Raw genomic sequence first — 14,707 nt, 5'->3', positions numbered from 1 at the left:
GTCGAGCAGGCTAGGGGACTCTTATTCCTTGGAGCGCAGGAGGATGAGGGGTGATCTTACAGTGGTGTAGCAAATCCTAGCTCAGGTAGACGCGCAGAGTCTCCTGCCCAGAGTAGGGTGAATAGAAAGGGTGAATGCAGAGTCTTTTACCCACCGTAGAGGAATCAAGAACCAGAGGATATTGGTTTAAGGGAAAATAATAAACATGAAGCTGAGGGGCAACTTCAGTGCAGTTACAATAGACAATAGACGATAGGTGCAGGAGTAGGCCATTCGGCCCTTAGGGCCAGCACCGCCATTCAATGTGATCATGGCTGATCATCCCCAATCAGTACCCCGTTCCTGCCTTCTCCCCATAAGCCCCGACTCCGCTATCTTTAAGAACCCTATCTAGCTCTCTCTTGAAAGCATCCAGAGAACCGGCCTCCACCGCCCTCTGAGGCAGAGAATTCCACAGACTCACCACTCTCTGTGAGAAAAAGTGTTTCTTTGTCTCTGTTCTAAATGGCTTACCCCTTATTCTTAAACTGTGTGTGGCCCCTGGTTCTGGACTCCCCCAACATCGGTAACTTGTTTCCTGCCTCTAGCGTGTCCAAACCCTTAACAATCTTATATGTTTCAATAAGATTTAAGAGCCCTGTCTAGCTCTAGTTAATTAGCTTGGTGTAAAAGGTTAAAAAGAATTGTCCCAGGTGTGTGGAGGGTAGTGTCAATGTGCGGGGATCGCTGGTCGGTGCCGACTCGGTAGGCCGAAGGGATTGTTTCCGCTGTGTATCTGTAAACTAAACTAAACTAAACATCTGTGTGTGTGTGTGTGTGTTTTTTTGCAGGAGTATTTGAATAAGAACCAGAACTGGGTGTTTGGGTTGTCCCAGCACGCTGGGCTCGCCATGGCAACGGAAAGCATCTTGAACTTTGCGTGTTACAACAGGCAGAACACCACACTCGGGGTATGTAGAAACCAAGAGAGTTTTATTGTCACATATTTACTGGAACGAAACAATGAGATTCTACTTAGCAGCAGCAGCAGCAGCAGCAGCAGCACAACAACAACAAGTCTGTAAACACTGCACCCATCACTCACAACAATGTAAGGCCATCGGCCTGAAGAAGGGTCTCGGCCCACACGTCACCCATTCCTTCTCTCCAGAGACGCTGCCTGTCCGGCTGAGTTACTCCAGCGGCGTTTGTCTGTCTGCAATATGATATAATATGAGTATTAATGAGGAGAAGGAAGAGCTGTTTACTTTCATGACTTATGGCCTTGTCCCACTTACACAACTTTTTCGGCGACTCTCGACACCCATCATAGGTCGTTGCAGGTCGGCAAATATTTTCAACACGTTGAAAATCCAGCGGCGACCAGAACAAGGTACGACTCTTTGGGTGACTACTCACGACCGTACGGGCTTCACCCAGTGACATGTACGGTCGTGAGTCGTCTCCTCAGTCGCCCAAAGAGTCGTAGCGTCTTTCTTGTCGCCGCTGTTGACAATTTTCGCCCGACCTGCAAGGACCTATGACGGGTGCCGGCAGTCGCCGAAAAAGTTGCGTAAGTGGGACAGGCCCATTGGAGTGATACAGCGCCGAAACAGGCCCTTCGGCCCAACTTGCCCACACCGACCAACATGTCGCATCTCACACTAGTTCCACCTGCCTGCGTTTGGCCCATATCCCTCTATACCCGTCCTATCCATGTAACTGTCCAAATGTTTCTATGGAAGATAGACACGATCACCTTGAATGGCGGTGCTTGCTCGAATGGCCTGCTCCTGCACCTATTGTCTATATTGTATAAAATGCTGGAGTAACTCAGCAGGTCAGATAGCATCTCTGGAGAGAAGGAATAGGTGACGTTTCTGGTCGAGACCCTTCGGACTGAAGGCTGTAGAGGCTGTCGGTGGATATATTTAAGGCAGAGATAGATAGAATCTTGATTAGTAAAGTTGTCGAAGGTTATGGGGAGAAGGCAGGAGAATGGGATTAGGAAGGAGAGACAGATCAGCCACGATTGAATGACGGAGGAGACTTAATGGGCCGAATGGCCTAATTCTGCTCCTATTCCTTATGACCTCATGAATAGGCGACGTTTTGTGTCGAGACCCTTTTTCCCGACTGAGAGTCGGGGGGGAAAGGGAAAGGAGATATATAGACGGCGATATGGAGAGATGCAGAACAAATGAATGAAAGAAATGCGCAAACGAAATGACGATAAAGGAAACTGGCTATTGTTAGCTGTGGGCTGTGGAAGGTAAAGGTTGCAGACATCGAGAACTTCTCCCCCTTCTTGCTCCACCGCAAATTCCCAAAGGGCTGCCGACACTGGTGTGGATTGAAGCCTTGAGACTGTAATCCTTCGCAAGGCCATCTAGAGTTGCGGTAAAACGCACAGGTAAACAGAGTCTAGGCCCCCTGGTGTTACCCTGGTAAACATATTGCAGATCGGGCTTGAGGGGAAAGATAGACTCTGCCTTCATTCAATCAATTCAATTCAATATTTATTCCATGTCATTTGAACCTCAGTGAGGCTCAAACGAAACTCCGTGTCCACAGCCATACGAACAAAACAATTCCTACAAGACACACAAGCAATTCAATTCACACAAACATCCATCACAGTGAACCTCCTCCTCACTGTGATGGAAGGCCCAGGCGGGCGATGGTAAGTCCCGCAGCCACTAAAGCCGCGCCGGGCGATGTACGGCCCCAGAATGTTGCCATCTTGTGGCCGGCAAGCAAAACTGTAGCTGGACAATGGAGTAACAGCGGCTCAGGCAGCATCTCTGTCGGGAAAGGATAGGTCAGACTGAAGAAGGGTCCTGACCCGAATGGTCGCCTACCCTTTTCCTCCAGAGATGCTGCTTGACCCGCTGAGTTGCTCCAGCACTTTGTGTCTATCTTTGGCATAAACCAGCATCTGTTTGTTACTGCAAAGAAAACTGTGGCCTCAGTTGAAGGTTACAAAGAAGATACAATGAACTGAAGATGCTGGTTTAAAAAACAGGGACTCGATGTGCTGGTGTAACTCAGTGGGTGAAGATAGGTGAATATGTGACATTTCAGGCTGGGACCCTTCTTCTGATGAAAAGGATCCGCTCTGTTCGCATTAACCAACCTGATCTCCCGGTGGCTCAGCACTTCAACTCCCCCTCCCATTCCATATCTGACCTTTCTGTCCTGGGCCTCCTCCATGGCCAGAGTGAGTCCCATTGCAAATTGGAGGAGCAGCACCTCATATTTCGCTTGGGTAGTTTACACCCCATGAACATTGACTTCTCCAATTTCAGGTAGTCCTTTCTTTCTCCCTCCTTCCCCTCCCCTTCCCAGCTTTCCCCACAGCCCACTCTCTGCGCCTCGTCCTTTCCTCTTCCCGCCCCCACCCCCACATCAGTCTGAAGAAGGGTCTCGACCTGAAATGTCACCTATTCCTTCGCTCCATAGATGCTGCCTCACCCGCTGAGTTTGCATAGAAACATAGAAAATAGGTGCAAGAGGAGGCCATTCGGCCAGCACCGCCACTCATTGTGATCATGGCTGATCGTCCCCAATCAATAACCCGTGCCTGCCGTCTCCCCAAATCCCTTGACTCCACTAGCCCCTAGAGCTCTATCTAACTCTCTCTTAAATCCATCCAACGATTTGGCCAGCATTTTTGTCTACCATCAATATATTGTCCAGTCACATCCTCTGGTGATGCTGCCTGACCCATTGAGTTACTCCAGCACTTTGTGTCACCTTTTGAAGTTGACAAAGACCCTTTGCTGATCCAAGAGCATTTGACATCTAACAGCTCGCAATCCGTTAAGTTACTGCTGCTTGGTCACAGAGTCGGTCGAATTTAATTTGTGGCAAAGGGTGGCCGTGCAAATTGCAGTCATTAAAACTGATTTGGACAAGTCAGAACAATGTTGGATCTTATATCATTCTTACAGTAACAAATAGAACAAAATTATATTTCCTCTGAGCATATTTCCTTTACAAAAAAGAAACCTGCAGAGTTCTTCCAGTAGTTTTTCTTGCTCCAAATCCTAGAACATAGGGCGGCACGGTGGCGCAGCGGTAGAGTTGCTGCCTCACAGCGCCAGAGACCCGGGTTCGATCCCGACTACGGGTGCTGTCTGCACGGAGTTTGTACGTTCTCCCCATGACCTGCGTGGGTTTTCTCCGAGATCTTCGGTTTCCTCCCACACTCCAAAGACGTGCAGATTTGTAGGTTCATTGGCTTGGTGTAAATGTAAAAATTGTCCCTAGTGTGAGGAGGATAGTGTTCTCCTTCCTCTTGTGTATATGGCGTGCACAGCCTAAAGTTGTAAGGCAACTTGTTCTGATTCATCTTCTGTTTGTGCACGCCAGGTTGATTGCATTCGTCGAAACAGGGTGGCCCACGTGAAGGTTGCAATCAACCCGCCCCAGGATAGTGTTAATGTGCGGGGATCGCTGGTCGGCGCGGACCCGGTGGGCCGAGAGGGCCTGTTTCTGCACTGTATGGAGCAGCTTACACCTCATGCAACACCTTGACGATAGACACAAAGTGCTGGAGTAACTCAGCGGGACGGGCAGCATCTCTGGAAAGAAGGAAGGGGTGACGTTTCAGGTCAAAACCCTCCTTCAGGCTCCACCTGAAACGTTGCCCATTCCTTCTCTCCAGACATGCTGCCTGTCCCGCTGAGTTACTCCAGCTTTTTGTTGTGTCTATCTTCGGTGTATCAGCAGCATGTGCAGTTTCTTCCCACGCATGTAATGTCGTTCCTGTTATGTCCGACTGTCCACAGGCTACACAGCTGAATGAAAGGCCTGCGTGCGTGAAGAAGGACTATTCCAACTTCATGTCGTCACTCAACCTCCGCAACCGTTCTGCAGGAGAGGTAAGTGCAGGTTTTTAACGGGATCCTTTGCCTCAGAGACCACACCTGGAGTATTGTGTGCAGTTTTGGTCCCCTAATTTGAGGAAGGACATTCTTGCTATTGAGGGAGTGCAGCGTAGGTTTACAAGGTTAATTCCCGGGATGGCGGGACTGTCATATGCTGAGAGAATGGAGCAGCTGGGCTTGTACACTCTGGAGTTTAGAAGGATGAGAGGGTATCTCATTGAAACATATAAGATTGTTAAGGGTTTGGACATGCTAGAGGCAGGAAACATGTTCCCGATGTTGGGGGAGTCCAGAACCAGGGGCCACAGTCTAAGAATAAGGAGTAAGCCATTTAGAACGGAGATGAGGAAACACTTTTTCTCACAGAGAGTGGTGAGTCTGTGGAATTCTCTGCCTCAGAGGGCGGTGGAGGCAGGTTCTCTGGATGCTTTCAAGAGAGAGCTAGATAGGGCTCTTAAAAAGTCGGGATATGGGGAGAAGGCAGGAACGGGGTACTGATTGGGGATGATCAGCCATGATCACATTGAATGGCGGTGCTGGCTCGAAGGGCCGAATGGCCTCCTCCTGCACCTATTGTCTATTGCCTCGTCTATTCCCTTTGCCCGCCGTTCCGTGAAGCCAGAGTAGGCGTCACGGTGGCGCAGCGGTAGAGTTGCTGCCTCACAGCGCCAGAGACCCGGTTTTGATCCCGACTACGGGCGCTGTCTGTGCGGAGTTTGTACGTTCTCCCCGTGACCTGCGTGGGTTTTCTCCGAGAACTTCGGTTTCCTCCCACACTCCAAAGACGTGCAGGATAATCGGCCAGGGTTTGTATACTTGGTATAAGTGTAAATTGTCCCTGGTGTCTGCATAGGGTGGTGTTAATGCGGGGATAGCTGGTCGGTGCGGGCTCGGTGGGCCGAAGGGCCTGTTTCCGCGCTGTATCTGAACTAAACTAAACTAAACTAGAAGGTAGACAAAAATGCTGGAGAAACTCAGCGGGTGAGGCAGCATCTATGGAGCGAAGGAAAAGGCGACGTTTCAGGTCGAGACCCTTCTTGACCCATTCCTTCTCTCCAGAGATGCTGTCTGTCCCGCTGAGTTACTCCAGCTTTTTGTGTCTATCTTCGGTTTAAAACAGCATCTGCAGTTTCATGATCAGCCATGATCACATTGACTGGCGGTGCTGGCTCGAGGGGCCGAATGGCCTACTCCTGTACCTATTGTCCACTGTTCCTTACTACACATTTGGTCGCAGGGAGAAGGTGTAAACTCCATACAGAAAGAACTGGAGGTCAAGATCAAATCCTGGCCCTTTCAGAGGTGTAGAGCATGCTGGCCGTTAAACAGGTTCTTGCTCATATATCTTGCCAATGCTTGTTTGTACATGAATAATGGCACTTTCATGGTATAAAGCCCTTCACAGCACGATGACGTGATTGATTACACTCAGGGAACAGCTTCATCTATGAAAAAATGACAAGGAGAAGTGCCACACTGTTCAATCCTGATCTCGGGTGCTGTCTGTGTGGAGTTTGCACGTTCTATCTGTGACGTTTGGGTTAAATCCGGGTGCTCTAGTAAAGACGTGCGGGTTTGTAGGTTAATTGGCCTCGGTAAATTGCCGCTGGTGTGTAGAAGCATAGAAAACAGGTGCAGGAGTAGGCCATTCGGCCCTCTGGGCCAGCACCGCCATTCAATATGATCATGGTTGATCATCCACAATCAGTACCCCGTTCCTGCTTTCTCCCCATATCCCTTGATTCTGTTAGCCCTAAGAGCTAAATCTAACTCTCTCTTGAGTCGAACTCTCCAAGGGAGTGGATGCAAAAGTGTGATGCCGTGCAACTAATGTGACTTGGTGATCGATGGTCGGCATGGACTCAGTGGGCCGAAGGGCCTGTTTCCGTGCTGTATCTCTAAATTAAACTAAACTGGTGTGAACAGGTGATGAGTAGTTGGCGTGGGCTGAAGGGCCTGTTTCCACGCTGTATCTCGAAAGCTGCAAACTAAAACTTCGGTAACAAAGGCAAAGCCGTTACACTCTGCGACTGACATCACTCGGCGAGCAGCGATTATGTTACCGGTGGAGTTATTCAACATCTTGCGCTGTTTCAATATGTCCCTCTTCTCTGCAGGTAGCGGGAATGATTCAGTTCTCCGAAGCGACCGGCTGGCAGTCTGACCTGAACAAAATCATGATTAAAAAACTAACGGAAGCCCTGGACTCGGCCAAGACTGATGCCTACACACAGTCCATGTTCAACCTCACAGCTCTGCTTATCCGAAGAGAGGGTGAGGGATGTCCCTATTATAAGTTTCATGGAATGATAGTCTTACCGAGCCCACACACACGATTCAGCCAGAGCTGAACACACATTCTCGGCATCTGCATACAATGGTGTCTGTCTTGTCGCTTCTTGTGCGTGGTGGCGGAAACAGGGCCGCGACGTGACCTATCTTTCCTTGACCCCGTGGCATTGTAGTAATATTATGACATTGTAGATTAGATTATTGTAATACGTTGATCTCTACTGTGGAGGTACCAGACATTAGAACAGAGAGAGATTAATGTGTGAGAAGGGACAGCAGATGCTGGTTTACACCGAAGAAAGACACAAAAAGCCGGAGTAACTCAGCGGGTCAGGCAGCATCTCTGGCAGCCAAAGAACCGCATCTTCTGGCTTGTTTAAGAAAGGACTGCAGATGCTGGAACAATCGAAGGCAGACATAAATGCTGGAGAATCTCAGCGGGTGAGGCAGCATCTGTGGGGAACGAGCTTTTCTTCCTTGTAAATCAGTCAGATTGACCCTTCAAGCTGAGCGCGATCATTATTTGATAGTGTACCCCTGCAATAGATGGGCTGTGCAACAGTGACGGACTGCAGCCTCCCACGTTCAATTTGAGTTCATGGTGCCACGTAAAGGGCCTGTCCCGCTTTCGCGACCTCGACAGGCGACTGCCGGCACCCGTGAGAGGTTGCCGAAATTTTCAACGTGTTGAAAATTCAGCGGCGACCAGAAAGACGCTACGACTCTTTGGAGACCTCTCGTGACCATAGGAGACCTCTCAGCACTTTTGTCTACCTTCTGAACTACATATGTTGTGATTATTGCACTATTAGTGTTTTTGTTGTGTGTGTGTGTCTGTGTGTGTGTGTGTGTGTGTGTGTGTGTGTGTGTGTCTGTGTCTGTGTGTGTGTGTCTGTGTGTGTGTGTGTGTCTGTGTGTGTGTCTGTGTCTGTGTGTGTGTCTGTGTCTGTGTGTGTCTGTGTGTGTGTGTGTGTCTATGTGTGTCTGTGTGTGTGTGTGTGTGTGTGTGTGTGTGTGTGTGTCTGTGTGTGTGTGTGTCTGTGTGTGTGTGTGTGTCTGTGTGTGTGTGTGTCTGTGTGTGTCTGTGTGTGTCTGTGTGTGTGTGTCTGTGTGTGTGTGTCTGTGTGTGTGTGTGTCTGTGTGTGTCTGTGTGTGTGTGTGTCTGTGTGTGTGTGTGTCTGTGTGTGTCTGTGTGTGTCTGTGTGTGTCTGTGTCTGTGTGTGTGTGTGTGTGTGTCTGTGTCTGTGTATGCTGGTTTCAGCGGGATAGGCAGCATCTCTGGAGAGAACGAATGGGTGACGTTTCGGGTCGAGACCCTTCTTCATCTCTCCAGAGATGCTGCCTGTCCCGCTGAGTGGGTGGGTGGGTGTGTGAGTTACTCCAGCATTTTGTGTCTATATATGAATATATATATATATATTTGTGTGTGTAGAATATACTTAAATATGTGTGTGTACATACACACACACACTGAACTGTTTATCCTCATGCATCATATTGTTTACACTGTACTATGTTCCATATTGTGTTGTGCTGCAGCAAGTGAGAATGTCATCGTTCTACCTGGGACACAGGACAATAAAACTCGACTCTTGACTATGACTGGAAAAGATGTAGTGTGTTGCCTGAGTGTTTTGTGCTCTGCCTCCACAGTGTGTGATCCTCAGCTGCTGCACCACCTGTGCTGGGCCCCCCTACGCATGTTCACCGCAACGGGGATGGAGATTGCAGTCGGCTGCTGGCAGTGGCTGTTGGCTGCAAAGAATGGCATCGAAGTGCCGGTCAGTATTGCACCTGGGTGGGTGGGGGGGTGGGGGGGGCGTGGGGGTGAGGGTGGTGGGTGTGGGGTGGTGAGTGGGTGGGTGGGGCGTGGGTGGGTGAGTGGGGTGAGTGGTGGTGGTGGGTGGGTGAGTGTGAGTGATGTGTGGTGGTGAGTGGGTGGGTGGGTGGTGGTGGGTGTGTGAGTGATGGGTGGTCGTGGGTGTGGGGTGGGGGAGTGAGTGGGTGGGTGTGTGAGTGAGTGGGTGGGTGTGTGAGTGAATGGGTGGGTGGGTGGGTGTGTGAGTGGATGTGGGTGGGTGGGTGTGTGAGTGAGTGGGTGGGTGAGTGGGTGGGGGAGTGAGTGGGCGTGTGAGTGAGTGGGTGGGGGAGTGGGTGGGTGGGGGAGTGGGTGGGTGTGTGAGTGAGTGGGTGTGTGAGTGAGTGGGTGTGTGAGTGAGTGGGTGTGTGTGTGAGTGGGTGTGTGAGTGAGTGGGTGTGTGAGTGTGTGGGTGTGTGAGTGAGTGGGTGTGTGAGTGAGTGGGTGTGTGAGTGAGTGGGTGTGTGAGTGGGTGTGTGAGTGAGTGGGTGTGTGAGTGAGTGGGGGAGTAGGTGGGGGAGTGAGGGCGTGTCGGTGTGGGTGGGTAAGTAAATGGGTGGGTGGGGAAGTGAGTGGGTGGGTGGGTGAGTTGAGATAGTGGGTGAGTGCGTGGACTCTGAAGTGACTGCCCCTGTCATTTGCAGTTTATGCGAGAGATGGTGGGGGCGTGGCAGATGACCATGCAGCAGAGGTTTGGCCTTTTCGCCGAAGAGAAGATAGAAGCTGACCCTCTGGCGGCCTCTGAGGAGAGCCAACCCATCCCCCGACCCCCAGAGGTGACCCCCCACCACATCTGGATAGAGGCAAGTACCAGAGGGCGGGCCTTTGGGTTGGCAGTTTTAAGAATAACGGGTAAGCCATTTAGAACGGAGACGAGGAAACACTTTTTCCTCACCCAGAGAGTGGTGAGTCTGTGGAATTCTCTGCCTCAGAGGGCGGTGGAGGCCGGTTCTCTGGATGCTTTCGAGAGAGAGCTAGATGGGGCTCTTAAAGATAGCGGAGTCAGGGGAGAAGGCAGGAACTGGGTACTGATTGTGGATGATCGGCCATGATCACATTGAATGGCGGTGGACACAACCCTCTGTGTGGAAAAAGTGTTTCCTCATCTCCGTTCTAAATGGCTTACCCCTTAACCCCTTATTAGAAACATAGAAAATAGGTGCAGGAGGAGGCCATTCGGCCCTTTGAGCCAGCACTGCCATTCATTGTGATGACAACACCCTCGCTCAGCTGCGGCAGCAATGACATTACGTTAGAGGACTAAACTTGCGTGTATGTCTGGATAAAGCAACGGTTTAGTCACCACATGTGGCACCGCTACAACAGAACCAATACCAGATGACTGGTTATAATTAAAGGGTAACTCTGTGGTTTGGTCGGCGACCAGCTGGAAACCCATTGATAGTCTAGGAATTCTAAGGCACCCGTATTATCAAAGCAGCCGCAAGGCATTACTGCGTAATTGACTTGGCTCAACGTCAATGGCATTGCTTAATTCTTAAATAGCATGCCCATGTTTTCTCAATGCAGGTCACACCAAAGATCCTCTAGCGGAGCAAATTAGACCACCATTGCTAAATGCAATGGGCTGACGTGTAGTACGCAACGGAGCGGAACGTGGGCCTTTGTTTCATCCATTTCCGTAACCCGACCCGACCCGACCCGACCTGCAGTGTAATCAACGTTGCGGGGGAACAGTTTGTGTTAATAAATTATAATTCTGTAAATGAGGAGAAGATTTTTACCTGTTTTACCTTATTTTTACGAGGATGTTTCCGTAACCGGCTTCCGTCTCCGCGCTAGTATCTTTGCTCCGCTACGGGATCTTTGGTGCGGAGACGGAAGCCGGTTACGGAAATGGGGCTGAAAATTACCCATGAATCTGCTGCCCATGGCCGTACTAGGTCTTTTTCTTCGAGCGATCTATCTTGTTCGCTATAGGATCTTTGATCTAATCTACTCCGCTGCAAGTTAGGTTTAGACATTCCTTCACCGTTGCCCACAATGCAATGATTACACACTTTCATTTTTACGCACCTCCCCTTTAGTTTCTGGTGCAAAGATTTGAGATTGCCAAATACTCCAGTGCGGACCAAGTGGAGATCTTCGGAAGCCTTCTGCAACGCTCCCTCTCCTTGACTGTCGGAGGCTCGAAGGGGATTTTGAACAGACACGTGGCTGCCATCGGGCCAAGATTCAAGTATGTGCTCTTCAAATAGATACAGCGCGGAAAACAGCCCCTTCGACCCGCCGAGTCCGCGTCGACCTGCGATCCCCGCACACTAACAATGTCCTGCACACACTCAGAAACATAGACAATAGGTGCAGGAGTAGGCCATTCGGCCCTTCGAACCTGCACCGCCATTCAATATGATCATGGCTGATCATCCAACTCGGTATCCTGTACCTGCCTTCTCTCCATACCCCCTGATCCCTTTAGCCACAAGGGCCACATCTAACTCACTCTTCAATATAACCAATGAACTGTGGCCTCAACTACCTTCTGTGGCAGAGAATTCCACAGATTCACCACCCTCTGTGTGAAGAATGATTTTCTCATCTCGGTCCTAAAAGACTTCCCTCTTATCCTTAAACTGTGACCCCTTGTTCTGGACTTCCCCAACCTCGGGAACAATCTTCCTGCATCTAGCCTGTCCAACCCCTTAAGAATTTTGTAAGTTTCTATAAGATCCCCCCTCAATCTTCTAAATTCTAGCGAGTAGATAGATAGATAGATATAATTTATTGCCACACAACCAGGGTCGGTGGAAATTTGGGTTGTCAGCAGCAGTACAATAATAAAGAACACACAATAAAACTGTAACACAAACATCCACCACAGCATTCATCACTGTGGTGGAAGGCACAAAAATTTGGCCAGTCCTCCTCCATTTCCCCCCCGTGTACAGGACCAGAGTCCAGAGTCAGTCCAGGATCGGCTCTTCCTCACCGGAGACCGCGGCTTTAGATTGTTGTAGGCTGCAGGCCGGCGGTCTAGATTTAAAGTCTCCGCCGCAGCCAAAAGCACCGTAGACTGCAGGGCCGGCGGTCGAAGCTCCCCTCCAGGGGTGATGGTAAGTCCATGCCGCACCCGCGGTAAATTTGGCCGCGGGCCGGCAGTGATGGCTTCTTCTTCCCCCGGGTCCCCCACGAGGGATCCCGGGCTGTAGACGCCGCACCAGCTGGAGCTCTGCAGACCGCGGCTTCAGGCTGCGACTTCAGGCTGCCGGCTGCCCCGGGCCAGTGAAACGGAGCGCTCCCCTCCAGCGAGGGTCGCCCGCTCCACAACGAGAGTCCACGCTGCGCCCGCCGCTGAAGCCCCGGGCGCGTCTCCGGGAAAGGCCGCGTCGATCCTTGATGTTAGGCCACGGGGGAGGCGACCTGGAAAAAGTCGCCTCTCCATGGTGGAGGTGACCGAAGCGGTTCCCCCCTCACACCCCACACAAAACACACCGAGAAACACAAAATACACACTTTAAAACATACTAAAAAATAATAAAAAGCTGGAAAAACTGACGCGCTGCTGACATGGCTGCACACAGAGGAGTACAAGCCGAGTCTATCCAGTCTTTCTTCATATGATAGTCCTGATTTGACAGAAGCCTCTTCTTTTCGTGTCCACCTTGTTACAAATGTTGGCCTCGCTGTAATCGCCCGTCCTGAAAAGGGCGCAAGCTTCCGCCTACAATCAGCGGAAGCCATCACTTGTCGCAATGGATGATGGTGGTAGCAGATTTAGCTCAGGATACTTCCAGTTTTCAGCCCCACCACATGGACGCTCCTGCTGTGGGGCCGACAGGAGCCAATTAGCCTACAAACCCGCACGTCTTTGGAGTGTGGGAGGAAACCGGAGCACCCAGAGAAAACCCACGCAGGTCACGGGGGGAGAACGTGCAAACTAGGTGCAGGCAGCACCCGAGGTCAGGATCGAACTGGGGTCTCTGGCGCTGTGGGGCAGCAACTCTGTTGCTAGACACAAAATGCTGGAGTAACTCAGCGGGTCAGGCAGCATCTCTGGAGAGAAGGAATGGGCGAACTCGCCCATTCCTTCTCTCCAGAGATGCTGCCTGACCCGCTGAGTTACTCCAGCATTTTGTGTCTACCTTCGTTTTTACCAGCATAATAATAATATCTTTTATTATCATTGCACGGAGGTACAACGAGATTTGGTACGCACCTTCCATCCGATGTCATAACCTGATCAACTAAAAAATGTAGATACCCAGAGAAGCATGATTTATAAGAAAAACAGTTAAACAAAACATCTTTCTCACACAAACTGGGTGGTGTTACCAGAAGAATTAACCAGCCACTGAGTTCTTGCAGACGTGACCACTCGAATGTTTGCGTCCCCAGGTTACTGACCCTCGGGCTCGCCCTGCTGCACGCTGACGTGATCTCCAGCACCACCATCCGAAACGTGCTGAGAGAGAAGGTTTACTCCAGCGCCTTTGACTATTTCAGGTGACCACTTCCATCTTTACTAGAGTTGTTTTGTCTCTCTGTGGGTTTTGTCAAAAAAAAAAAGCAGCATCGTTCGATCTGAGGAGATGTCGCTGCGGGCGATCGGGAGCGCTGGATTTAAAACACCGCCGTGCCTGCATCCGAGATCACCAGAGTCGGAGCTCCAACCAGGGGACGAAGCGGCCGCTCCAGACATTTTCCAAGCCGCTGAGGAGTGTTCACCCGACGCCGGAGTTCCATCTTCCCGGCAAAGAGGGCCTGAAAACATCGGGCTGGCTGCGGAGGCCACAGATAGGCCCCGACCTCGGGTGATTCACAGAGGAACAGTACTGACCTTTCTGGTGCCTTTCCCCACAGTGGAACATTTTTGATTCTGTTGTGGGGGGGTGGGGGGGGGGGGGGGGGGACATGTTAAATTCTATAATGTGCTGTGTCATATTTCTTTTTTTTACATTTTTCTATCGATGTACGGAGCACTTTGGTTTCAACGCGAGTTGATTGAAACGTGCCATATAAATACAATTTACTTACTTACTTACTTACATTCTTCCAGTGTTGCTCCTAAATATCCAACGCAGGAGGAGAAGAGACTGCGGGAGGACATCAGCATCATGATCAAGTTTTGGACGGCCATGTTCTCCGATAAGAAATACCTCAATTCAAACCAACTGATCCCTCCAGGTAAGGAGCAAAGTAAAGCTTGGACCACAGTGGCTACGCAGCGGGAGCGTCGCTGCCTCACAGCGCCTTCAGCGCCGGAGAACCGGGTTCCAGAAGGATGAGAGGGGATCTCATTGAAACATATAAGATTGTTAAGGGTTTGGACACGCTGCAGAGGCAGGAAACATGTTCCAGGTGTTGGGGGAGTCCAGAACCAGGGGCCACGGTTGAAGAATAAGGCCAGTTTAAGAATAAGAATAAGAGTAAGAATAAGTCACTGGATGGATTTAAGAGAGAGTTAGATAGAGCTCTAGGGGCTAGTGGAGTCAAGGGATATGGGGAGAAGGCAGGCACGGGTTATTGATAGGGGACGATCAGCCATGATCACATGATTGACGGTGCTGGCTCGAAGGGCCGATTGGCCTCCTCCTGCACCTATTTTCTATGTTTCTATGTAATAAGGAGTAAGCCATTTAGAACAGAGACTTTTTCTCACAGAGACTGGTGAGTCTGTGGAATTCTCTGCCTCAGAGGGCGGTGGAGGCAGGTTCTCTGGATGCTT

The 14,707-nt window shown here is 50.5% G+C and overlaps 1 protein-coding gene across 2 annotated transcripts in view; it reads left to right on the top strand.

The window, feature by feature from the left end:
• The window catches only part of pi4ka (phosphatidylinositol 4-kinase alpha), a 122,486-nt gene that overhangs the window by 66,171 nt on the left and 41,608 nt on the right, over positions 1 to 14,707 (top strand). For both annotated transcript variants that reach the window (XM_033043823.1, XM_033043824.1), the window contains exons 29-36: positions 831 to 950; positions 4,773 to 4,865; positions 6,989 to 7,145; positions 8,817 to 8,944; positions 9,666 to 9,824; positions 11,070 to 11,221; positions 13,378 to 13,485; positions 14,039 to 14,166. In XM_033043823.1, the coding sequence (XP_032899714.1) occupies positions 831 to 950; positions 4,773 to 4,865; positions 6,989 to 7,145; positions 8,817 to 8,944; positions 9,666 to 9,824; positions 11,070 to 11,221; positions 13,378 to 13,485; positions 14,039 to 14,166 (1,045 nt within the window). The remainder of the gene's footprint in view (positions 1 to 830; positions 951 to 4,772; positions 4,866 to 6,988; positions 7,146 to 8,816; positions 8,945 to 9,665; positions 9,825 to 11,069; positions 11,222 to 13,377; positions 13,486 to 14,038; positions 14,167 to 14,707) is intronic.

This window comes from Amblyraja radiata, chromosome 25, assembly GCF_010909765.2.
Source record: "Amblyraja radiata isolate CabotCenter1 chromosome 25, sAmbRad1.1.pri, whole genome shotgun sequence".
NCBI lineage: Eukaryota > Metazoa > Chordata > Chondrichthyes > Rajiformes > Rajidae > Amblyraja > Amblyraja radiata.
Note: the sequence above shows the minus strand (reverse complement) of the source record. Positions and strands in the feature narration are given on the sequence as shown.